This window comes from Carassius carassius, chromosome 26 (assembly GCF_963082965.1).
Source record: "Carassius carassius chromosome 26, fCarCar2.1, whole genome shotgun sequence".
Taxonomy (NCBI): Eukaryota; Metazoa; Chordata; class Actinopteri; order Cypriniformes; family Cyprinidae; genus Carassius; species Carassius carassius.
Window position 1 is genome coordinate 16,854,103 of NC_081780.1, and position 27,852 is coordinate 16,881,954.

The 27,852-nt window shown below is 37.0% G+C and overlaps 1 protein-coding gene across 1 annotated transcript in view; it reads right to left on the bottom strand.

The window, feature by feature from the left end:
* Positions 1-1,439: 1,439 nt before the first annotated feature.
* LOC132105905 (transcription initiation factor TFIID subunit 3-like) overlaps positions 1,440-27,852 on the bottom strand; it is a 44,876-nt gene continuing 18,463 nt past the window's right edge. The window contains exons 3-7 of the mRNA XM_059511428.1: positions 13,496-15,198; positions 5,851-5,930; positions 3,652-3,907; positions 2,935-3,041; positions 1,440-1,996 (exon numbers count right to left, since the gene is read on the bottom strand). Of these exons, the coding sequence (XP_059367411.1) occupies positions 1,882-1,996; positions 2,935-3,041; positions 3,652-3,907; positions 5,851-5,930; positions 13,496-15,198 (2,261 nt within the window). The 3' untranslated portion in view covers positions 1,440-1,881. The remainder of the gene's footprint in view (positions 1,997-2,934; positions 3,042-3,651; positions 3,908-5,850; positions 5,931-13,495; positions 15,199-27,852) is intronic.

The window sequence follows — 27,852 nt, forward strand, 5'->3', positions numbered from 1 at the left end:
TTACCGTGTTGTAGGCTATCTTTCATATGTGTAGATGTATATTAATAAAAACTTGTAAAAATTGGACATAAGACATCTGTATGTTTCAAATATCTAAACGGTGAGTATACCGATCTAAACTACGTTGTGTTTGGACACTGGTTTTCAAACGTGAAACAGGTAAGTTACGCTATCGTGTTCGTGAGAGTGTGCTTTTAACCAAGAAATAACACTTGAATAAACAAGAAGTCGATACTGAGTAACTTACATTTTATAAACAAAATTTGACAGTTATTTTGTCTGGTCTCGCTCCGCCAACGAAAACAGCTCCAAACAAAACCAAAGCAGAATCAGCGGCTGCGATCCGAACGACATTCGTTAGTTCATGAGTGAATCATTGCTATTGAAAGAATCGGATGAGTGAACGACTCAATGATTCACTCATAAAAACGCCTCAATTCGAAATACAGTAACTTAGGTCTACTACCATACTGTTCTTACAATTTATGCCAGAAGTACGTTTGTGGGACCGAATCAGCGGCTGCGATCCGAACAACATTAGTTTCTGAGTGAATCATTGCTTTTGAAAGAATCGGATGAGTGAATGACTTAGTGATTCACTCATAAAAACGCCTCAATTCGATATAACGTTTGCTACAATTTATGGAGTTTCTTTATATGCTATGCCAGAAATACGTTTGTGGTGCCTTCACTAATGTAACTGTATACTTTAAACTATCAATATAAGTGGCAAACAAATTATGTTTCAAAAGATTGGTAATTTTTAAGTCAGTTACACTACACCGTTACGGAGTAACCTCAATTCTAGTTTTTCACATTAACAATGAACATATTCCTTATGTATTAATTTCTGACAGTAAGAAAATGTCGCAATTATGTGTCATTAAAAACATCCTTATGTGAAAATGTTCTATTCTGTTTCGTCTTTCCTTGAAATAAATACTTCTTGCTTGTTAAACTTTTATCTGTGTCTGAAGTGTCCAAATACTTTTCAGGGTCACTTGACCTCTTGAGGATAGAGGGTTTTGTTTGCACAAAGTATCATCATATTTGAATAAACAATGCCATCCCTGGTTATCTTTTTTTTCTTCTTCATTGTGTTTTGGATAAACATTTCAATGCTTAATTGCCACTTCATTTACCATATTTAACTCACTGTAAACTTTATGTCTATATATATATCTATATCTATATATATCTATATATATATATATAGAAACATTTGCACTTCAGTTCCCAGAGATAGTTTGAGAGAAATGCCTTATTCAATCCAAAAGTCAAAACAAACCATTGAATAAAGTATATAGAAATATCACTCAACTCAAATAATAAAATACTTTTATAATTTTGGCTTATGAAACTCATGCATTCAAAGTTTTTTTTAGAATCAGAGCGAGTAGACGATATGTACCCAAACAAATGACAAGACCACAAAACAATAAGATGTGAAAAAGCAACTTTTAATTAAATCTATAGTAAAATGAAACTGCACCTCCAGTCAAAATCAATCAGAAGAAGGATATTAAAAGGCAGGTTATAGTACAGAATGCTTTTTCTCATGGTTGATGAAGATTTGATGAATCAGCACATACATGAAACAACCTTTAATGAGGGCGAACTGAGAGGTTCATTTCAACACTGATCTACTGAACAATCAAAGATCATACAGACAAACCATACGATTCTCCACATAAAAAAGTAACATATACACATTTTAAATTTTCATATTAAAAAATACATTATGATACTGGAAATGGAGTTAAGTTAACCGAGTTAAAAGAAGGGCTGGGTGGGAAAAATAAAACTGAGGCGGCAAAAGAGTTGGAAATGAATTAAGGAGAAAACAGATGAAGACAGAGACGAGAGAAAAAGAAATGTGGGTCAGTGCGCTTTGCGTTTCCTTTTTTTTGTCTTCTTGTCTTTCTTCTTGCCAGCGCATTTCACACAGTACCACGACTGGTCCTCCGGAGGGGCGGCTACAATACCCACACAGGGCCTGAAAGAGACAGAAAGAGAAATAGATGAGTCTCAGTTACAAGATAAACCTGGATGATATCCATCGGTATGATGAAAAACACAACTTGCGTGCCAAGTTTGTATTTTTTATTTAATTCTACATAAATTCCAAATGGAGAAGGCACATCTTTTTTCGATTTAAAAATACTTGATCATTCTCGCAATCAAAATAGTTCCTTTTATCTTGAAAGAGGAGCAGTTTGTTCTGTGTGCGATTGGGCATTTTTGATCTTTAAGCGAAGCGTATGAAAAAGATGATTCCCAAAAAGCTTTACAGTACTGCCAGGCAATCTAGGCTCAGTTTGGGTGTTTTTTTTTTCCTTCCTCTGATTCACTTTGTTTTGAGGTGTGTGTTCCTCTTAAAATGACATGAAAGGAAATTAGTGTAAAATATTATAGAAGTCTTGTAACTTTAAATATAATCATGTAAATCACACTGCACTTTGTGCTTGTAAATTTAAATTAAATTAAACTGATGCATTTAGCAGACGCTTTTATCCAAAGAGACTTACAGTGCATTCAGGCTAACATTTTTTACCTAACATGTGCTCCCTGGGAATCGAACCCACAACCTTGCACTGCTAACGCAATGCTCTACCGCTTTTTTGCCACAGGAACATTTTTTTTGCTTGTATGTCAAAAAAAGGAAGTTGGGTCTGGATATTACTCCAAAAGGTCTAATGCACCCTATAAGATGAATAAAGTCTTAACTGTATGACTTCACCTGAAGTCAAGATTAAATCAAACCTGAGACAACTTCCTTATAGATAACATTTCAGTCCCACCTGCATTTATTCCTGATTCCTCAGATAATGTCACAATACAGGGAAAGAAAACAACCAAACAAAAACTCTTTGCTGGAGAGAGGGATAAAAATAGCAATTGGATAATGTAAGAGAAACTGAAAAAGGTTTTTACCAGTGATACCAGTCGTCACACTCGTCGCATCCGATCATGGGACTGCCGTCATCAGGTTTATTACATCCTGGACAAATCCAGATCTTATTCCCCGATTCATCCCGAATCTGTGACGAACAAACACAAGAGTTAACCAAAACAATCTAACAAACTTAAAATTCGTGACACTGGTTGAAAACAAAAGTAAAAGCAAGTGCTATACAATTAAATACATCACATCCTATATCATTTCGAGTCCGAACTCCCAGTGCGCCATCCAAACCATTAAATCGACTTCCTGTTTTCAAAACTGTTTCCTGTTTTTAATGAAACCTTAGCTTTAAAATGTAATTTTTGACTTAAGAGCACTTAAGAAAACACTTTTCTTAAGTGATTTTTAGCTGGGAAAAAAAACAAACATTAAAAACATCAAATAATGTGTAAAAATGTCTATAAAAAAATTGGACACCAATTGATAGTTTAGAGCATAAAATTTAAAATGTTTCTCGGTCAAAGTGACTTAAAATAATGAAGCTGATACACACCTTTAGAACTGTATATTGACATAATATACCGCATATTTGATTGAATGCAACTGTAAATCATAACTAGATTGTGATATTAATAATAAAAAGGTAAATATTAAATATATGAAATTATAATGTATAATATGAACAATATATAACTGATTTGTGCACAATGCATTTATTAATTTGTGTGTGTGTATGTGAGACTCACCACGTATGCACTGACGGTCTCCGTTACAACGCTGCATCCCCGAGCTTTGGCCTGGCTGGGTGCCTGCAGAACGGGGACGGCTGGGGGTGGAGGGGGCAGGACAGGAGGAGGTCTGGGTGGAGGTGCTACAGGAGCCGGGGCAGTTGGAGGGGGAGCAGGAGGGGAACGCATCCGTACTGCTGGACTGGCCCTGGGCACTGGGGTCCGTGGTGGTGGAGGGGTGGGCTCCGAATCTGGGACCACCTTACTGATCACACTGGTGAAGAAAGAGAGAAAAAGAGCAAAGAAAGGACGGTTACACACCATACAAATATAATTTATGTCATTGGATGAATAGTTTATTGTATTACTGTTTGTTTTAGGTTTAATTCTCACTATTAACTATTACGTTTGCCTTAAACTTAATATGCCGCTTATTAATAGTAAGGTAGTTCTTAAGTTTAGATATGGAATAGAATTAAGGGATCTAAAATATGATCATACAGGAGAAGGCATTTATACGTGCTTTATAAGTACTAATAAACAGCCAATTTGGTAGTATATTGCATGCTAGTTAATAGCGAGAATTGGTTCTTAAAATAAAGTCCTACTGTTGTTGCCCCCCCCACCTCACATTTTTGTACATTTGTGTATATCATGCAATATAATTTTCCTATGGCTAAAAACTATTATAATGGCCAGTATTATAGCTTTTTTGTTTGATTGTGAATAAATCAACCAATGAAAAAAAAAATAATATATTTGATAATTTATTTTGAATTAATAATTAAATAAGTAAAAAAAATAAAACCTTCATCAAAACATAAATATCTAAGTATTTCTATGTATTGTTTAAAATATTTTACCCCAAATCTCAAACAACATACATTTTATCTATTTTTTCATGCTATACTTTTGCCTGTTTGAGTGCTTCTGTCTGAACACTGTAAACTGTAAACCATTCTAATTTTATCTGCTTTCAATGTCAGCTGATATTTTCACCAATATATTGAAAATCCTTAATAATTATAATCTGGCAACAGAGAAGAACTGTTTGTCTTTTAAATGCTGCCAGACAAACTGATTAAACCCTGCTGCTGCCGAGTAACAGGTTGATTGACAGGCTCAGAGAGAGCGGACAGCGTTGCTTGCTGTGGTATTGACCCTGAGAAGGGCGTGTCAAATGGTCAGCTCCGATTACACACACAGACACTCATTATTTATGCTTCATCTGACTGACACACACACACACACACACACACACACACACACACACACACACACACACACAAACACACACAAACACACACACACACACCACAACCATGCACAGGGCTCCCTCTCGGGGTAAAGACGGTGTGGGGTATGCCCTGTCCAGGATGTGACCTCACAACCTTTCAGAGACCAAAGGTCACCTGTGCCAATGTGCATCATAGGAGCTTCTGTTGAGATCTTGTAAAAAAGCACTCTTTATCGATCACTATTTTTGGTTATAGCTGATATAAATACTCTTTTATCTTTTACTTTCATCACTGATATACTGTGCATCCCTAATGTCTTTCAAGCTAAAATAAAAGTTAAACATAAACAACATCTAAAGCTTTGTGCTTATGTAAACGAAACAAAAACACATTTTCCTCTTGAAAGCATTGCTGATTGTGTTTTTCAACAAACTAGACTACAGGTGCAAGTAAAAAAAGCATAACACAGGCGACATCAGAGGCACAACACACACTCCTGGGCTAAGAATAAAGGCCTTCCTGTACAAACACACACACACACACAGACGTAAACATTAATGTTTCCTGTTCTGCATGCAGGTGGAACTGAAGAGGTGAGGAAGAAATTCAAAAGCACAGTCAAAACACTGCAGATGCTGTACATTCGGAGTCTAAATCACACTGGCCATTAAAGCAACATCAGTCATGTAGACGTTCAGGAATCAGTAATCGCCTTACCTGTAGTATGGCGCTGTATGTGTGTGTGTGAGGGGGTTAAGTGCTGTGAACACTGGCGCTATTGATAGGAGTGTGCAGGAGGGGGCAATGATGTGGGGAGTGTGTGTGTGTGTGTTTGCCCCCCTCAAAGACCTCATGGGCCGTCTGGGACTGGTCACAAGACCCAAAGCCTGAAACTCACACCTGTACACAGACTCAGAGACTCTGACCACACAGAGAGCTGCCTGATACTCTCAACCCTTCGTGTGTGTGAAGTACTTACATCTTGTCTTGTCCAGCGCCCACTCTGAGGGTCAGTCGGGGTATGACAGGAGACGGTAGGACAGCGGGAAAAACATCAGCCTAAACAGACAGAAATATTATATATATATATACTTATATATAAACTTATATATATAAAATATATAAACATTCAGGTCAAGTAACCACTGAATTATTAAGCTTAGGGATAGGGACAAAAAATATTATAATTTTCTTTATATCATTTGACATTTATCAGAATATTTATTGCACATAACTTTTTTTCTTTATTCTATATTTTGATTTAATACAAAATGATCATAAAAATGGTACCGAATGAAATGTGTTTTTTCTAAATTGTTGACAATTGAACAAATCTTCTAAAATGAAATCAATATTAATAAAAAAATATATAGATTAGATAACTTTTTTGTATTTTAATACATATTTATCATAAAAATGCATCAAATAAAATATTAAAAACTTTAATCCATATTGCAATTCATTTAAAAAAGATTAATTAAATATAATTATATAATTTTCTCTTTAATATTTCTTACAAATATTAATATTGATTTATCAACCAGCCCTATTTAAGGTTTCTTTGATGCTGCAATCTGTAAAATAGGAATTCACTGATGTTAAACAAATGACCAATAATAATCTCATGATAACCAATGTAATCAGTCAATGTAACTAATTAATCTATTCTGTTTTTATTTTTTTTGAATTCCAATTAAATCTGTGCATGGTAATTTGACATGCTTCTCAGTGAAATCAGGAAACAACACAATGTACAGCAAAAAAAAAACAGGAAAAAAATGATTTAATATGAAAATAAGCTGTGATATAATTTGCCTCGATATCAGGTTTTAAAATAAAAAATTACAAGAAGACAAAAATGCAAAAATCCCTACATTTCAAAACGTTGGCCTGATGGATACATAATTGTCTAAAAGTGGGAAATTTCAAACTAGTTACATGCAGTGGTCACTCCTCTTCTGAGGGCTTAATCCCGTTCTAACCAGATATGGTTACAGAAATGACACTTGCTTTTTAAAGCTGAATTCAGTACTGACAAATTCAGGCAGTGAGAACTGAATTTTCACTGAATCCAAAGATTGTGTAAAGGACCAAACAACTAATCATGTGCATAAAACATGGCATTTCAATTAACAAGTTTACTGAAAACTAAACAGGTTAAAATGTTGGTATACAAGTCAGTGCTACAGTTTTCACCCCGTCAATCATCACGGGTTTGGGGTAGAAGGATCAATCTAGTATTCCTCATACACAAAGAAAACATGGGTGCTTTTTCCAAAACTTGCAGTGATGACATAATTGTGAGTTATTAAACTACAAATCAGCTACTAATGTGGACAAGACCACACAGCTTCACCTCAGATGTTCACACTTAACACGGCAGATGGACAACATGGTGTCCTGCTAATCCAGTTTAGCTAGCACCAGGGTCAGTCCTCCTGAAAAGCCCTTTATGTACACACACCTCTGATGCTGGCAGTAGTCTGTCCAGTCTGAGGCCATGGAGGCGGGGAGGGACAGAGAGAGGGGTATGAACAGACCCCAGAACAGAGATAAAAACAGCAGAATGGGATGATGAACAGAACAAAGCGCATGAGAGATGGAGGAGATGATAGCGCTGGGACGGATAACGCGGCGCTGGCGGAGGAGAACGGTGTAGAGTGTCTCTGGGGTTTTTCCGAGGCTTAACGAGAGTGAGGTGCTCTTTGTGCGTTTGTGTTGGGGAGAACCCCTGCCGCTGTTGTGCTTTTGTCCGACCAGATCCCCCATAATGCCGCTGCACTAATTGTTTAACACAGAAACATGTCTTTTCTCTTTTTAATGTTTTTGTTTTCATTGTTGCGCCGCGCATTCATTACAAAACCTTTGTGGATTTGGAGACTCCTCCCTGGGACTCACTCACTCTCTCTGTCTGCCACCCCATCCTCTCTCTTTCTCTCGGCTTTTCACGTCCTTTCTTCTATGGAAAGAGGGGAACGTACGTATCAGCAGAATTGAGAGGATGGCTGGCAGGTTGCATCATTTGAGGAGAATAGCAGCGTGAGAAGCCGTGTTAGCCGCTGAATTAGCATATATGCATGAACAAACCTGGCGAGTGGCGCCAAAAAAAAAAACACAAAAAATGTCTGGAGGTATGTCTGCGCTCGCAATTCTCCTTCTTCGATTCGCTTTCAGATGCGATCGTCCCAAACGGATGGCTTTTATGAAGCATTATAACCATGACTATCACACGTCTCTTCTAGCGATACGTGCTTGGGAAAGCACCACGATTTCTCCTATACACGGGTTACACTATACTGGGGCTATAACAAGGGCTGCAACTCTAAACTGCCATAAAAGATTTATCAGCAGTTTGTACTTCAGTTGATTAGAGGAGCTCTTGAGTTAACGCTGGACTCGGCACAATGAATTTTAGACGGCCTGTTAATCTATGGAAAACTCCTCTGAGAGAAATGGGCAAAACAAACTTGTTTCACCTGGTACAGGTGTTTTCTGCTCGGCTATTCAACAGTGGCGCTGCTTAATCTGCCATGTCGCAGCAAAATAAATTATATTTTTTCTGAGGTGTGAATTTGCAGTCTCATTTGAATACAAAGACAATAAATAGATTCTAAAAATTGGTTTTGTTCAGGACCCAGATTTTACTTTGGACTCAAATGTTGACCCAACACAGTAACTAAATTGTTTACTGTATAGAAAGTAAAGGTGAGCTATATACCGGTAAAAAATTGTCAACTGGTAGAGATTTTGGACTATCATCGGTTACATGCTCGCATGACGTTGCTGTGCTACATGGTCACAACAATGTACCGTTTGCAGGTGTTTTTAAGCATTGCGGCTTAAAATACAAGCATTTTTGAGCCATTCAAAAGCAATCAGCAGTTTATGGGCCTTGAATATTTAAATACACACATGTATGTTTCAAAATCCCCGTCTTTGCAAGAATTCAGTTAAGACCTAAATAACTCAAATGAGACTGAACACAGTTATTTAGGTCTTAACTGAAAGCAAACAGCTGAGAAAGAAAACATGTTTAACAGCATATTTGATCTTAAAGTGAAAGCAGTCTGTCATTCAAAAGAGTTAATCGCTCACTGCTCTTGACTAAATCACTTTTGTAACTTTAATAAGAAATATATCACAGTGAAGAATATGCAATGTTTTTATACATTTGATTATACAATGCATGTAGCATTATTTATTTGTTCTACTGAAGTTTTTTGTTCTATTGCTTGTAATTAGTAAATTATTCTTATGTAATCACCATCTGTTTACTTGTCAAGGATTCAAAATCTCAACCAGAATAATGGGAGATGGTTGGTCAACAACTGTGGTGGGGCAAAGTAAGAGGGACTTGTGATGTCATCCAAAAAGCCAAAGACTTTCTGAGGCAGAGAAAGTTTAATTTGTAGGTTTTTAACAGTCATTAAAGTTTAATAATAATATCAGATTGCGATATCTCTCATTCAGAAGGACGACACCCGTGTTTACTAACCACAATTGGGCAATGGGGAACAGCCATCCAACACACGAGTGAGTACAGACCTTTCAACCTCCCTAAGGAAGGAGCTAAGGCCATGTGTCTTGACGATAAGGCCCGTGAACGTGTGTGTGCACGTCTGTAAGAGTGAACGTGTGTGCACACACTCAGGGTGACCCACAAAAGCGGGGCAAGATAGTACTATCTGCTTATGTTAATTAGTCTTTAAGTGGTTGAGGAGGTGTCAGCAATGTGTTTCTCCCTAAAAGTGCCCCGTCCTACTTAACCTACTCCTATCATGCTCATTCAAACACGCACTGCATGTGCACCCAACATAAATGGCTGCCTGATCACTTAAATTGATTAGTCAGCTTCTAAATGGATGTAAAGTGCTGTAGCTAGCGTGACCCAGAGACCAGTGTCGCTCTTTAAAAACGCTATAAGCTAAAGAACCGATAATGAAAAAGTGAAAATGAAACTCTCAAAATTTTACAAGAGTGTAATACCATAAAGCACAATACAATAAAATATGATACAAAGGTTCTTTTTGTGCCGTTTAGCAAAGACTCATTGTTCAGTAGGGGTGGAGATTAGACAGTGTGAAGAGACTCTTCTCAGGTTGGAGGTTGGTACTTGAATCAAAATCCAATTTGACGCATTTATACGCAATTTTTTAAATAAACGATGGCAAATTCAATGCCCATGTTTATCTTTTACCTTTACTATCCATACTAATGAACCTGATCTCTTCATTTTGAAGTATTTTGAAGTATTTTTTAATTCAAATTGGATATACTCTTGACCATCACGTAATACCCAACTTTGCTAATAGGATTTCAGCAAACAACTTGAGACTGTCTACACTGGACAATCCAAATCCATTTATCCCGTTGTCAGAAGTAGTGCAAACACAGAGTATGTGTGAAATAGATAGGGACAACTGTTGGTGACTCATCACGCCACATTCAGTTTAGAAAATAAATAAATAAATCACTGATTATGATGGTTTTTATTTTTTTGCCCAATGACACTCGTCTTTGTTGTAACGACGTGGTGTAAGGTTTAAAAACTGAAAAAATCTGTGCAATTACTGACTGGTTGTTCTGTAACGGTAATATATCATCTGCAGTAATATTACTTATTGGCTGATTTCAACAATACCTTTCTATACAATAAGAATGGGTGATAAACGAAAACATTTGGAGATTCATATTGAAATTAATTTAATTAAAGAACATTTTTGATAACAAATTTGTAATAAATCATAAAATAAAGAATCCAGGAATTTTTTTTGGGGAAAACACAGAATTTAAGGAAAAATAATAATTTTGTAGAGCCCTAAATTAAAAGGTACTCCAGTTTAATTGTGTAAAAATAAGTTGTGTACATTCATTCTCAAGGTACAACATTCTTGTGGAAAGGTTTTCTTTCAACATGAATATTGTGATAAATATCAATGGGAAAAATATTGTAATAATATGTTTTGTACAAATTATGTAATGTATTGTTTATTTATTTATGTATTTAAATATCATGTTTCAATTAGAGGTGCATCGATCCGATACTCAGAATCGGTATTGGCTCCAATACTGCAATTTTTTGTCAGATCGGGTATCAATCAGACGAGACCAATCCAGCCGGAGCCCCACGAAAGGCACAAAAACATTATAAAGCACCAAAAGGTTTTTGTGCACTATATTTCAAGCCTTCTGAAGCTGTTCCATAGTTCAATGTGATGTACAGATTAATTTTTAAGACATTAAATTCAAGTTCACATAAATTCTTCTTTCCACTGCAGCTGTCTGTCATCCTCCATTCAGCAATCAAACTGCATGTCGCATTCGTTTACTACAGTCAAAACGATGAAACTCTCTTCAAGAGAGATTTGAAACTGTTAAAAGAAAAGGCTTAATAAACTAACGCACAGATTTAAAACACTACGTATCAATATCTCTTCCCTTTGTACTTCCTTTTCTATGTGGACTCGGAGGGCTGCGCAGTCTGCGCACTGTGACTGTGTTATTTCAAGCGCATCATTCTGTGCACGGAATGCGCATAAGCACTCTGTATTTGAGCCTTTAGTATTACAATACATTTCTTCGCAATTAAAGATTATTAATAGTCTATCTTGTTCTGTCTTATCTATCATATGTTGGTGTCTTTATTACTGTACTATACATTTAAAAGAAAATGTCTTATATTTCTATATCAATGTATTTACTTGTTTTTTCATGAATGTATTTTACAACAATACAAAGAGCAATGTGTAACATTTTACCAGATTTTAGACTTATTCACTTTTATTTGTAAATAAAATATTTCAATAGATTTTATAAAATTGTGTACCCATGATTTTGCTAGAGTATATTTTGCTGCTGATTTATCCACTAACCTAGTTTACAATAGTATTTTTGTCATTATGATTATATATTAAATTTTTTATTTTTCATTAAAATGAAGTTGTCTATATGTAGTAGATTGTGTTTAATACACTAAATAGTGACGATCAGGTCAACACAGAAATTCTAAATTGATTTAAAAAAACAAAACTTTGTTTGTATCGGATTGGATCGGTATCGGCAGATACTCCGTATTTTTGGTATCGGATCGGTTCTGAAAAAATGGTATCGTTACATCCCTAGTTTCAGTTAGAAGCACACGAAGATGGCTGCAAAAACCATTTAATTTTGACTTCAACCATTTGCCACTTCTTTTCAAACAAGCTACTAAAGACTTACTTAAATACTAAAGACCCATTGTAAGAAAAAAAATGGCATAATCTCTTTCTCTTCTTTCCATCTCTCTGTACACTGTATCGTTTGTTTCCACTTTTGCCCCATCTCTTTTCTCTCTCTCTCGCCATAGTTCTCTCTCAATTTCTGTAATTCCTTGTTTGGTAGCAGTAGTTCTGAGGCAGTTCTCAGCAAACAGCACTGGATGTTGTGGTTAAGGTCCAGAGATAGCAGATTGCATTGTGGTCCCACAGCATTGGCATTGTGGCTGGATTTGTCCAGTTTTATGTAAACGCAATACTCTTTTCACCTGAACTAATACAACCAGTGGCGTAAAGCCCCTTACTGCTACCGACGGCATTTTTCTGCTAATCTCTACGGATTTAAGTCCCTTGCACACATACCTCAGGCCAACAACTGATAACCCCCCCAGCTCCCCACCCCCTCAGCTCTCTCCACCTTTCTATTTTTCCTCTTTCCTCTCACTCTCTTGTCTCTTTTTCTTTTCTCCTGGATGGCAGCAAAGCAGCCTTGCAAAAAATTAAAGTGATGGAAAGATTCAAGCAGGTGGAGAGCGAGAGAAATCATTTTCTCAATCCCATCTCCCAATGGCAGCAGGAGACGGAGAATAAGATGGAGAGAGAAAGAGAGTGCGGGGGTCAGGGATTCAGGTAACGAAAGAAAAAGAGACAGAAAGCATGAAAAATGGAATTCCGCAGCAGTCCAAATCAATTCAAGCTGCTCTGATATGGTGTACATACATTATCACTGTCATTGGATGGTGAAAAGCGATGTTTGATAAAGAAGAACTAACACACTCTTTCGCTCAAGCTCTTTTGCAGACACACATACGTATACATGCTGTAAAATGGGGTATGAATTGGGTAAACAGAGGCTTTAAGGTGTATTATCCCTTGTTTGATTTGCACACAGATTGATAGTTTATTGTGTGTGTGTGTGTGTGTGTGTGCACAGGGGCTCCATGCAAGGAGCAAGATTCCAGGGACAAATTGACCGGAAAACACGGAAATATAAAAGTAGCTCAGCGAAAGACACACACAAACACACAGACTGAACTAGTAACGGGGCCAGCTAGTAAATCTATCTGAGTGACTCTCTCTTGTGTATTGCATTATTGATGCTGCACCTGATAGTCATATTGAATTCATGTTGAAGTTTTATGAATGGCCTATGCAGCCTTATGTAGTTGGCATTCAATAATGAGTACATCATGCAAAACTGTGTACATTTACAACTCAGCATATTGTGCTTTACTCAGAAATATGAGGTTAGACATATCAAATGGTTGTGAAGATCATTTCATATTGACTAGTTTTAACTAATTTAGAGTAGATTTTAGTGTAAGCAGTGAAAGTAGCTTTCCAATTCGTAAATGCTATAGGACCTCTTACCAATAAACTTGATTTCTCAAGTTTTGGCTTGTCTTTCTCCTTTTCCTTCATCTTTTCTTTCTTCTCTTTGTCCTTCTTCTTCTCCTCTTTATCTCTCTCCTTCTCCCTGACCCGTTCCTTCTCCCGTTCCTTTTCACGCTCCTTCTCTCTGTCTTTCTCCTTCTCTTTTTTCTTCTTCTTCTCTTTCTTGTCCTTCTTCTTGTCCTTTTCTTTGCTCTTGTTATCCTTTGGGTGTGGGAATAATTTATCAGGGAGTATTGGTGGCAAAGGGGGCAACATTGACGGGACACGTAGGCAAGTCTGGGGGCTGAAGAGCGGGCTGGTGGCGCCAACGGCAGTGGCGATGTCTTTGGTTCCTTGAGATATCCTCTTCTCTTCCTTGCCTCGCTCCTTGCCCTTGTCTCGTTTCTCTTTCTCTTTCTTGCTTTTCTCTTTATCTTTTTTCTTGTCTTTGTGCTTGTCCTTCTCTTTCTTCCCGCTAATACCATCTCTCCGTTCTTCACCTCCTAGCAATAGCTCCAGCCAGGGCATGTTGTTCTCCTCTACCTGCCCTCGCTCCTTTTCCCGCTTTTTCTCCTTGTTCTTGTCCTTGTTCTTTCCTTTTTCTTTGCCCTTCTCCTTGAGTCTCTCTTTGTCTTTCTTCTTCAACTTGACCCTGATGTCCTTCTTGAGTTTTTTCTTCAGAAGGGTAGCAGTAACAGGGTCTTTCCGTTCCTGGGGAGGTTTTAGAAGTGGCAGTGGAGTGGGAGGAGAGTCAGGTGGGGACGACAGGTAAGTGGGTTCTGAAGGTGAAAGACTTGGGGCCTGAATTGGCTTTTGACCCTGATTGGCCTTTCGGATGACCTCGTCAATGGAGTCATCCATCGTCCAGCGATTAGGTGGGTTGAGAATTGGGGGAACTGGTGGAAGTGGGTGTTTTCCGGTAAGAACTTGTGGAGGTTTGATGTGGCTTAGTATATGTTTGGGTGCAGGTTTTGGAGGGTTTGGCCCCTCACTGTCTGAGTCTGAGTCGTAAGCAAATGGGTCTGATGCACCATCTCCATCTGCACAAGCCCTTGCAATCACAGCAGCAATAGAGTTCTCAATATCCTCGTCTCCTGTATCATGAGCTCTGAACTGGCCATCACGAGAATTCTCATCTACAGGAGGTCCTGCCCAACCACGTCCAGCTGCACCAAAAAGGGCAGGACTTGGCTTTGGGCTGCGGGGGCTTTTGGGCCTAACGGGTGACCTCTTTCCTGCCTTCTGATTGGACTTGGGTGGTGTCAATATAAGTGGTCGCCCCAATACACCAATGGGTGCAGAACCAGCACCTCTTTTGGTTGATTTGTTCTTCTGTCGTGCAGGAGAGGGTGAGGGCAATTTTGGCTTTTGTCCAGGTGTAGGAGGTGCCAAAGGAGGCTGGGGTAATTCAGGGGAGTAGGGAGGGGAGGGGGAATGGGGTATGTGTTGGGAGTTGAGGGAACTGAGAGGTTCCCGTGGCTCATAACTCCATTCGGGGCTAACGCCTGGTTTGCTGCTCAGGCGGGGTCTCTTGGCGGCGGGTAACAGACCCTCAGGCCTGGGACTCTCTCCGCCATGACAACTAAGCCAGTTCTCATCATTCTCCTCTTCCTCAACATCCTCTTCCTCACCCAGGGAGACCTGCATGGCCTCGGCAGAAGTGCCCATATCTGCAGGAACCGGCTCCTCCTCTTCCTCATCTGCCAGAAGGAAACATACAAATATAAATCATATGCAACCAGAATTTGCAAAAAAAAAAAAAAAAAGCAAGAACAGAGAGTTGAGAAACCGGATCAGATAACTATGCAAGCCAGACTGAAAACTACTAATTACACACCTGATTCAACCGTTTCGTAAATAATACAGATAATAAGAAAGAATATGAAAGGAAAACTAAGAAAAGGGGCAACTTTGACATATGAACAACAATATTAACAGAAACGGAACATCTCAGGGAGGAATGGAGTGTGGATATCAGAGCAACAGATCAAAATCATCCACACCTGATTACACAGCAGAACAACAGAGCGAACAAGATACAGACAAAATCAGACCAACATCCAAGTGCAGAAGCAATCTCTGGTTAAATCAAACTTTTTTTTTTTTTATGTCTCCAAGCACTCCAAATGCACGCACACACACACGACACACTAGGGTGGCGTGATACCAGTTAACCAGTGGTAATCTGGCCACTGTGACTCTCTGCACCACAATGGATGACAGGAAGTGCAGGCAGGGCCCTCTGACACTCTCTATTATAAATAGTGTAATCTATATGGTAATATTGTTGTATTCTATAAGCACAGAATGGGGATAAGATAACATTGTGACTTTAGGCTTTCTTCCGGCCGGTGGAATGGTAATAGTTATCAAAGGTTATTTGAGAATGACATGCCGGCTGCTTTCTGATTGGCTGGGGCCGGTTATTTATGATACGAATTATGATAAAGATGATGTCTCTTCTGCGTCGGTCGCTCTCCCTCTCCTCGGCCCTCTCGCACAATAAATTGCTATCGTTAATCACGGGAAGGCTTTGTGCCTGCGTGATTACCACGCCAGCATCGTAATAAGAATTTTTATTTAAAGGAAGAATATGGATTTGTCATCGCCTCCTCAGCATGAAGTAAAGTGACAGTATTTCACAACGCTGACATTTAATTTGTATAGAAAAAAAGGAAAAGCAGCATGGGTGATATTTGCATTTTATGGCTCTATCCTCCATTTCCTTTCTTCCTGGAATAGAAGTACTTTTCTTTCATTCAAATTGGACATTTCCATGAACAAGGTACAAAAATACAGTCTGAAACTCTTAAAAATGAAGTCAATTTTTTAATCCAAATGGTCAGTTTAAAGAGGTGCTTAACCTTCAGGGAATTTTGTTCATCCACTTCATGAGGTCAAGCTAAGTAGCTTTAAAATTCATTTCTTCGGAGTTAAAATGAAACACTAGGTGACACATTATTATTTAGGATCAAATGGTTTGTAGTTAATGATCAAATTATTCTTTACCTATAATTCAAAAAAAAAAAATTTGTTTTTAACTTTTTTTTTTATTAACTCTGGTAACAGGGCTAAAAGGTTTGGTTTAATGAAAGTCACTAAATTGTATATACATACTATGAGTATTATACAGTATATATGCTATGCAGAAAGTGTCCTAATCATTTACATGAGTGTCACAATGCTATGAAATGCTACATTTGCAATGGGATGAAAATCATACGGCAACAGGGTTTAGCAAGGCTTAAAAAAAAAAAAAAAAAGGAAATAGCTAAATTTGACATTTTTAGTAATATAAATCTAAAATCTAAAATTTAAATCTGATTGGGTGGTTTGGATGATGTGATGTTTAAAGCTACTTACATTTTATTGCACGTCAAACATATTGAAATGAGAGATATCTGCGAATGTGTGTGATCATTTTCAGACATCAGGCCTCTGCTCATTCGTCCAGTGGAGAAACAGCTCCGTTTTCACTTGCAACCAGTTTCCCTTTCATCTGATATCCAAAAAAAAAAAAAAAAATTCACCCCCTCCTTCCTATTTAATTTGGCACTGCTGAAGAAAAGCACGGATTTGAACACTTGCACACATAAACACACGGCACTTAATTGATTGTGTCACTTACAAATGCGAATAAGACTAAAGACAGGGAGTGATAACGAGAAAAAGCTACTGCGCCAAAAATGGTACATGGGAATGAAAACAAGCTTACACACACATTGTGAAGTAATTAAAATGCATAGATAAGAAAGAGAGTGAATGAGAAGAGAGAGAGAGCTGTCAATTTACTGGAGACCAATGTTTGATGCAACTAACCTGCTTTCTTATACTGATACACACACACACACACACACACAAATAGTTAGGTATGGTGTGTGTGTGTGTGTGTGTGGGGGGGGGGGGTCATATCACTTTCATAAAAAAAAAAAAAAAAAAACACCCCTTTCTCTGTGGTACTTTAAAAAGGAAAAACTGGATTAAGGCCTACTGCAATTAAAAGCAGCTCGTTTATTGGGGGGGGCTCCAATCAATGGAGAGCGCGAGAAGCGGGCTAAACGAGAAGAGATAAGATGCGTTTAATGTTCCAATTCCGCACAGCCTCTGTGTGGGACAATTACTAACATCTGAGGGCATCCTGTGTGCATGTGCAAAAAAAAAACATTTAAACCTGTAGGAGTGTTTAATGAAGGTGACACCTACGCCACACAAATATTCCCAAAACACCTTATACTGGTTTAATTTAAATTATACGTGATCTTATTATGAATCAGAAAGAAAATAATAATAATTAATATTTTATATATATATATATATATATATATATATATATATATATATATATATATAATATATTAAAAATAATTCATAAACCAATGCCGAATAGTAAGTGTAAGTGTTAGTAAGTGATCTGCTACATGTCTAAATTATGTGAAAATCAGGTTACAATATCTCTACTAAATATTATCTTTTTTTATACAGTCTGTATTTTTCTTAATAGGCTGAGAGTAAAATTTTTTATACTTATTTCAAATTCAAAATGTACACTTTTATATCAGGTTTCAACAAATATTAAGCATTTATTAATCATTTTAGTGTTTAGGGATTTCTGCTTTGATTTTAGCCTTAAAATAACAGATTGTAATATAGTATAATTGTTGATTTAAATAAGGCGAAACCACACTGATTTATAACATCAGCCATCATATTATTAAATCGACTAAACTTTCTTGATCAACGCATCCATAAATCAACCTTAAACCTTAAACATGCATAAGAAGAACAACTTGCCTGGTGTGAAATGAATGGGAACAGAAGCAGAGTTGGCGGTGACTTTGACCTTGTCTGCAGTATCTGTCTTAAACACACACAAATGTACCACAGCCTTCGGTCTTGCAGCGTCTCCTTGATCTCACGACCTTCACGTCGTGCAGGGGAAACTTCTGCATGCTTCCGGCTGTAAGTTATTCAAGAATAAGCTTTGAATAATTGTCCCGCAATATGAGTCTCTGATTAATTGCCTGAGATAAGAGCAGCTTCTCTCTCGTTCTGTGGCTCCGGCGCTCACTGCAGGGCCCTGCCGAGTCCCCTAATCACAACACACACCGTTTATCTGACAGTGTGGAGATCCAGCTTTGCTTGGGTTAACATGCAAGTGTAGCTTTAACACCGATTCGAGCAAAATATTAAAAGGAAGTACATTAATAGCATGCATCAAGGTGTACATGAATCTAGGCAGTGTAGCCGAAGACAAAATATGAGGGCAACCATACTTATCTACATATTTTTCCTTTAATATATAAACTTTGATTTGCTACGTAAATGAACAAGCCTATAAATAAAAGTAAAAGTATGGTATTTCTTTTCAATTATAGAATTATACAGAACAAGTTTATTTCCTAATTAAAATCTAATTATAATATACTTAATTTTATTATTATAATAATATAATAGATAATGTAATATTTAGAATTCATGATATATTTTGTATATTTGTACAATATAAGTCTACATTAAAATGCACACACACACACACACACACACACACACACACACACACACACACACACACATATATATATATATATATAAATAGTTTTGTGGTAAAGTCTATGCTTGGATAATCCTATGAACTTCAGAAATGAGTATATCCTAATATTCCTGCTATGATGTAAATAATATCTTCCAGAAGTTTGTATACCATTGGTATATGCGGTCATTTCATCTAGTGTTTTAACTACAAATAAAACTTTAAATTCAGAATGACAGTCAACTTCAAATGTCATAAAAACAGGAAATGCACACAATGATAAACACAGTGAAAATGTATTTACACATCAAAAGTCTTCCTTGATGCTGGTTTGCCTAAAATGGGAAAAACAAAAAAAACACACAAAACTGGTGCGCGGAAAGAGACAGAAATACTAAAGTTTACTGATAAACACACAAGGCCTTTTTGGTGTCAGAATGTAACTATCTTCAATAAGAAACCCACATTCTCAAGCGTGTTGAGGTAGAAAGGTAAAGCGAAAAGAGTAAGACAGTGGTGAACACTTAACACTCAGCTAATAGCAAATCTTCTTTCTCCAGTAATTTAGTGCCATGCCTACAGGGCTCAGAGCCTTTGAAGTGGCAGGAAATGTCAAATCAATTATTGCTTTCCTATAAGAAAAGAGCGTTTTATTGGGCTTTCATGCCAATAGTGTACATTGCGTGATTTGAGTTTAAAAAAAAAAAAAAAGGTTCATTTGGAATTAATTGCCACTTCGACAGGAGTCCATCAATGGCGCCTGATTAAAGTGAACGCATTTCTTTTCTGACTGCACCTGTCTTTGTGCCACAGACTTATTTGACAAAGTAAGTCCTCCGATCAACAGTAAATACAGTAATGATATTTTGCATGTGCATGGACAAAGGTAGGGCAGAAGGGTAGTGAATATTAAATTTTTCAAGCACTTTTTATTTGGCAAACAGTTTCTAAATCATGTACTAAGGAAGTTTTGCACCCATTGCAAATCAGTTTAATATATGAAAATCAGTTCTCCCAAACTATCTGTTTTAGCGAGTTAGTACTTGAAAACATTGATTCAGTGAGTTGTGAAATGTTCATTTTGGGGAGAACAATCCCTTTAAAACAGCAATAATTTAATAAAACTGTCAAAAATTCAAAAATAATTTAAAAGGACTGAATTAAAATGTGTAATCTATTTACACAAATCTATATATAGATAAATATAGACAAAGAATATCAACTAGTTATCAGCAATAACCTGAAAATAATTATCAGTACTGGCCAGAATTGTAATATTAGTGCATCTCAATAAAATGTTGTTATTTTTTTGATATTCACAATTAAAACAGGACATGTAAATAAGAGAGTACATATTGTTCTTTTAATACTGAAAAAAACAAAAGTGTGTAAATGATGCCTTGATTATTTTTATACTACAATGTAAATGTGACTGTAAATTACTGGAGTACAAATTACAAGAAAACACTTTCTACTTCAAAATTTCAGGTTAAATTTAATGTTTATTACCATTTTTAAATACAATATTTCTAAAATGTACTAATAAGTATTAACTAGTAAATCCTAATACCCTTTTTAAGTGTAAATTTAAATTCTTGCTTTAAACATTTGTAATATATTAAGCAAAAATACAAGTTCGGATTGAATTACGATTCCTCTAATTGTCAACAAATCGAACGAGAGAGGACGAATACCAGGTAACACGCATTTTCCGGAACACTAAAGTGCTATTTTGGAATATCGAGCAGCGTGACTACTGGGAAATCAAACAACAGACACCTCTCGCTTTGTGGCGCATGGTCTTTTGTCCATCGTTGTGACTCACTGTCTTTCACAGTCTTTCTTTCATTTTTTCTTTCAGGAGTGCGCTGGAGACAGACAGACTGGTGCGCCCACATGTTCTCAGCGCCATACATGGAACTTCAGTTGAGTAACGCTCCTCTCCCCTCCCTCCCTCCCTCCCTCAGCCGGCACACAGATCAGGGGCCCTGATCGTCTTTGCGATTACAAAACCGCAGAATTTCGCCGTTCCCCAAAACAAAGTGTTTTTAAGGCTTCTGTTTTCTCTAGCCCTGGCGCCACCAGGAGTACAGTAAACAATAAACACTGACGGATGAAGCCTGTCGCGCACACAACACACACGGAAGCGAGCACGTACACACACACACCGCACGCGTAGGTGTTCAGGTTCAACCTGTGAGCGCCGACTTATTTGAGTTGCATTGAGAGGCAAAGCATGGAGGTATTGTGTCAGTGCCTGTTACACTTCCCATAACCCTGTCATCGGTCTTATAGTCATTGAAAACCCGAGACGGTGGCTGCACGACGCCGGGTCACCTGCCTTGAACTCGTCAAGCGTGAATAAAACTCGCAAAACAAACGCAGTCTTCGCCGGATGCCGGTTTATTTATTAAACGCAATCGTAAGCGCGCAGCTTGGCTAACGACAACAAAAAGAGCTTGATATTTTGGCCTTGTTAAATAAACAGGTCTTAGAGTTGCTGTTATCGATACATCAGGACAAGTTCGCTGGCAAGCGAACAGCGCTGAAGGGAAGAAAAAACAGGCCAGTTGAACACTTAACGGTGGACTTATGGCAAATTGACTTTTACTTCAAAGTGCTCCACAATTATGTCTTTCAGCAATTAGAGGGCTTGAAAAAAACGGAACCCACTTGAGCCTTGCCAGTGAACCGGTGGAGGAATGCCCTCGAGCCAGCTCGCAGAGGGGTGGGGGTGGGTTGGGTATTGTCCTGGGAGTCTGAGCAACTCAGACGCCTTGGCAAGAACGCACATCTGAAACCAGCGCTGCACACACACCCATGCGAGGCATGTCAGAGAAGGGTCAAAAGCGGGGTTAAAAAGTACTTTCCCGCACACAAACTTGTGTGACACGCACAATAAATGTTCCGACAGTTTTATACACAAGAAAACTATTAAGTGATCAAAAGGGGGGGTATGTAGCAAAGAATTGCAATCTTAGTGAATTTGAATCGTTCCCAGGTTTTATACTGTAAGAAACAGGAGTTGGGTCTCCGTTCATCAAGTCAGGAAGCTTTTGCTCCTGTGTTCGGTTTTAATGCTAATAACACGCCGCTATCTGAAGCAATTAGACTGCGTCTGATCCCTATCAGGTCTGTGTGTTCCCAGCGCATCTAAAGAAAATGTTTGCGTTTGAAAAAGTCCATCACATAAACAGATAAGGAGCGGTGCAGTGCAGCGTCTAGCTGAGCTGACTTTGAACGGCGACCTGCTGCTGGTTCTGATGAACTCTCCTCTAGATACCACAGAATTGATATATACATACATAACACACGGCGAAGAAGACATACTTGCACGATGTATGTTAAGATTTTAATTACCTATAATAAACATTTTATAATGTACAAGATTTACACATATTTTGTATTAAAAATTAAAAATCTCTGCTTTCAACAATGTTTTAAAGTGAACATTTATTGATGAGTAATATTACTAATACACATACTGGGTGCATCCTCTTTTTAATGAAATAAATTAGTAAAAATGTAGAATTTAAATTGCAAATGTGTACACTGTTCAAATAAAAAAAGTTTTATATATATATATATATGTGTGTGTATGTGTATATATATATATATATATATATATATATATATATATATATATATATATATACATACAGTACAGACCAAAAGTTTGGAAACATTACTATCTTTTATGTTTTTGAAAGAAGTTTCTTCTGCTCATCAAGCCTGCATTTATTTTATCAAAAATACAGAAAAAACAATAATATTGTGAAATATTATTACAACTTAAAATAATAGTTTTCTATGTGAATATACTTTAAAAAAAATAATTTATTCCTGTGATGCAAAGCTGAATTTTCAGCATCATTACTCCAGCCTTCAGTGTCTATCACATGATCATTTAGAAATCATTCTAATATTCTGATTTATTATGAGTGTTGGAAACAGTTCTGCTGTCTAATATATTTGATGAATAAAAGGTTAAAAAGAACTGCATTTATTAAAAAAAAAAAAAAAAAGCATTTCTAATAATATATATTCTAATAATATATTTTCTTTACTATCACTATTTATCAATTTAACACATCCTTGCTGAATAAAAGTATTGATTTTATTTGTAAAAAAAAGAAAGAAAACAAAATTACTGACCCCAAATTACTGACCAGTAGTGTATATTGTTATTACAAAATATTTATATTTTAAAAACATAGCTTCTTTTTTTTTTACTTTTTATTCATCAAAGTATCCATAAAAAGTATCACGTTCTGAAAAAGTATTAAGCAGCAGAACTGTTTCCAACTTTGATAATGAATCATCATATTAGAATGATTTCTAAAGGATCATGTGGTAATGATCCAAAAAATTCAGCTTTGCATCACAGAAATAAATGATAATTTAAAGTATAATGCACTTAATAACAATTATTTTAAATTGTAATAATATATCACAATATTACATTTTTTTCTGTATTTTTGATCAAATAAATGCAGGCTTGATGAGCAGAAGAAACTTCTTTCAAAAACATTAAAAATAGCAATGTTTCCAAACTTTTGGTCTGTACTGTATATATATATATATATATATATATATGAATAAAAATACACACACACACACATATACATATATATACATATATTAAAACAAAATCATTTTTAGAGTCCTTACTATATATATATATATATATATATATATATATATATATATATATATACACACACACACAAATATGTATCCAAAATTATTACATTATTTAAAACGTGGAAAGTACATATGCAAATTTTGCATACATTTCCTCAAAGATAACTTAAATTCTTTGAGATATAACTGACAGTGGCCTAATCGTTCGGGCATCAAAAATATTCAACAACAGTTATCTAATCCGCCTGAGCGTCTGCGCGTGATGTGGGAGGAATCCAGACACACTACATTTCCAACATAGAGAGCCGGAGCCCTCACGCAAAGCACGTTCGGATAGCGCAGTCGAGCACAAAGAGCTCTTGCATAAAGTAGTAAAACAGTTATGGTGCCGTTTCAGATCTTTACTATCAATTAAATCTGGCCCACTTTCAGATGTTTGGTTTGACAATAAATAAGCCATGCAATCTTGGATAAAGTCATCAAAACACAATGAACTAAAAAAAGTTTTAAAGGTTTTTTAAGGTTTAACTGTTCAAAATAAATGCTAAATCCTACTTTATTATTTCTACCAAGCGATATAATATACAGGCTCAATTTCAATTTGTATGATCAATAGAGAACAAGATATTATATATTTTAATTATACTTGCGGATGGTAACATTTTCATACTTTGCACATACTGTGTAGCTTTATTCCAGGAAGTAGTTTAATAGGAAAGGTAAGGGCATGTTGGGTATTTAAGTGCAACTCAAAATGAACATTCCTGTGACCAGGTCGTGACCTTTCTGTGAGTGTCTCTCAGGTCACGGGGTCAGGTCAATCAGAGGCGAATGTTATCCAAAGCTCTTTATTTATTTATTTATTTATTTAATCTTTCATCTGACTCCACTCCTCCACCGCTGCCCGGGATTATCCGCAAACACGAACGGAGAGAAGACCGCTGCTTCAAATTAGTCAGAATAAATAATCGGCCCTTCAAGTCAATAAACACTGTACCTCACTTTTTTTATGGAAGCAGTCAAACTTTTCAAAAAGTTTCTGGTAAGTAAATAAAGGACCTAATTAGAGACCAGACGATTTACGCTCATCTCTTTTTCTTTCGGTCGGAATGTCCAACCTATGATTGGCGTCCAAGTATGTAATGAAGACATGCGTTTTTTTCAAGCTTCGAGAAGTACAATAACATAACCCTTCTCAGAAACGGACCGTACACTTGACGAAGGATGTCAAATAATTTAACCACCTTTTTCCTACCACATTCTGGTGCATAACATGGTCAGACCGGTTTGAAGTAGAAAGAATGGGGGAAATCTAGGGGAAAAATGTCCAGTGTTTCCGGTTCAGGATGAGTTTGCTTTGACAGGCCACCGTCGTAATGTCTACCTGAATTGACCGCTTCTGAACCTATGAACTCTTCACCTTTTGGTGAACTACAAGCAGGAACGGCAGAGAAAAGGAAAAGAGATAGAGGGGGTCTACCGCCTAGTGGAGGGGACCCGCATGAGGGTTGTGGGACCAAAGTCTTGAACGTTTCCTAAATGGCCAGCGCAACACAACAATACGCCCCATTTAGGCTTAATGGATGCATTTAATGCATGTGCAGTCGAATGTGTGTGTGTGTGGCATATTTATATATTTGCATTCATTAATAACGGGTGAAATACCAAACAAAGTTCATGCATGTGCATACAATGTGTGTTGGTATGTTGTGTGACAGCATAACAAGTGTGTGTGTGTGTGAGTGTTTTTGAGAGAGTGTGTGTGCGTGTACTGAAGAGAGCCCAAACAGCTCGGCGCCAGCAGTCTGCCCTTCCCGTAACGGCTGAACGACGGCAGAAGACTGAGAGAGTGAGAGAGAGAGAGATTTGCATCTCTTTGTGATAGAGAGGGCCAGGATTCCTCGCGCCCGTACGAACAAAATACAAATAAAAAAAAAAAGAGAGAAATTCGACAGAATGGCACCAGGACAAATTCCACTTGGTGCCGGCGTGTATCAGTGTCGAAACACACAGGTGACTTACGGACACACAAAACCACATAAAGTGACAACTGAACGTACGCCTTCACATCCCTGTTCAGATGAATTTCCTCGTATGCAACTTGAAGCCTTATTTAACCAAGCGAGAGACAAGAGTTCAGTTCCTATAGGAATATTTAATATAGGTCACTTAAGGCTATATAAATACTTGTACAAATAATGGCAAACAAGTTGGTTTTAAATTGTTATAAATGCACTCTCGGTTTTCAAACTAGTTTGATATGGGAAAAATATATACTATAAAAACTTTTTCCATATATATATATATATATATATATTTTTAGGCAGTCACATCACATGACATTTTACAATCTTAACTTACTTGCCTTATCATGAAGTAGTCAAAATATGGCAATGTCAAGATATTTTTTTTTTCCATTTAATGTCTTTTAAACTCAAACTTTCACCACAAAAAAAATAGAAACCATAATAATACTATGAGAAGAAAGCAGGAGCGCATTTCATTTCCCCAAACACAGTGGGAAACGTATTCAAATGTGTCTTGCTTTCATATTGGTGTATTAAGATTACTTTAATTTTTCCAATTTTGTTTTTATTTTCCAATATCGTAGAAAGTGCTAGGCAGGCAGTAAAATAAAGCTTCTCAATCTCAATATGGGAGGATATAATCCCAAACTAGCCTACCACTTGAGACACACGCAACTCAATCTAAAAAACCCCATATATAAAAGCGTTTTTAAGACGATGGGCTGAACTTAAAAAGACTGGGTGCTTACTCCTACAAAAATAAGTTTGTGCTGCCGTCGGCACAATTGTGCAGCCCAAATATTTTACCACTTGCACTGTTCCAGTACACTTCAAATGTCAAATCAGCCTTCTGAACTTACAACCTTTTTCTCTTTGGTGCAGAACGGTGACACTGTGAATCCAAAAAAAAAAAGCTTGAACAGGCCAAAAACTGTCTGAGTTGAAGATATTCAACCTCAGATATTTGTTCTTGTGGTATTAAAGTGAGAACAAGGTTATACCCAAGTATGGGTCAATGTGGTCGTCCACAAAAAGATTAGTAGGTTTGGCTAGTTCATATGGTTTTCTCATGTCAGACCTTTTTTGATTTTTAAATGTACCCATTTCTTACAAAATTAGGAAAAGGTATCCAAACACAACAATAAGCACAAAGAGCTCAAGCAATCGCTGTGCGCCAAACACTACGGCTGCCTGTAAAACTCATTTTCATATTTCTGTGCGACAGCAGACATGTGGAGGGAGCCACTCCAAGTCAAACATGAGAGCAGGCTGTTTAGACTGCATTAATTCCCTTGACGAGCTTCCAAACCGGCCCACTTAAGGTTATTAAGGTCTATAAATACCATTTTACCCTCGTTAAGATACATAATTGCTTAATTTACATTTTGTTTCCTCCCTGAGAAAATCGGAAGCCATTACATGACTCCCAAAAAACACCCGTCCCCATGATTAACCCATCGCCGGAGCTGGCCAATCAGCTGCTGAACTCAGCCTTTCCACAGGAAACTCCCAAAGAGAAAGATGGGAACTCAAGGAAGGACAGTGTACTGGTCAGGGTGTGTTGTGTGCTGGAGCATGTGCTGAAATAAGAAAGGACCATGAAGAAACATTTGAAAAAGTAAAAAAAAAACAAAAAACGTTTTTTAGACTCAATGACAACTATTTGTGAGTAAAGTGCACATTAACAGAGAATAAAGGACATAGAATATGAATATGATGTCAGCAAATAAGTTCTTTCAGTGTATGCCTAAAACTAAAATGATATAGTTCTACATTTCAAACATTAATTTGGGTATTCAGTGTGTATAAAGGAATAAAAACAGATTTATAGATAGAATGATGATGTATAGATAGAGATATACAGTGTGTGTGTGTGTGTGTGTGTGTGTGTGTGTGTGTGTTGGTTGTGATGTGTTGAGAAGAAGCTGGATGTATACTTTTACCTAATGTTACATCTAAATAAAGTTTGGGTCAGAACTGGCTGTAAATCTTTACTTAGGTTAACTGATACACATACACAGATCTTCATAAACATACAGATAATTTGATTACAGCCCGATATTTTCTACATCTCATTCAGGACATGCTACAATATACAAGAGAGAAAGAGTGTGTGTGTGTGTGTGTAGGGATTTGACCCACTCAGGAAATCC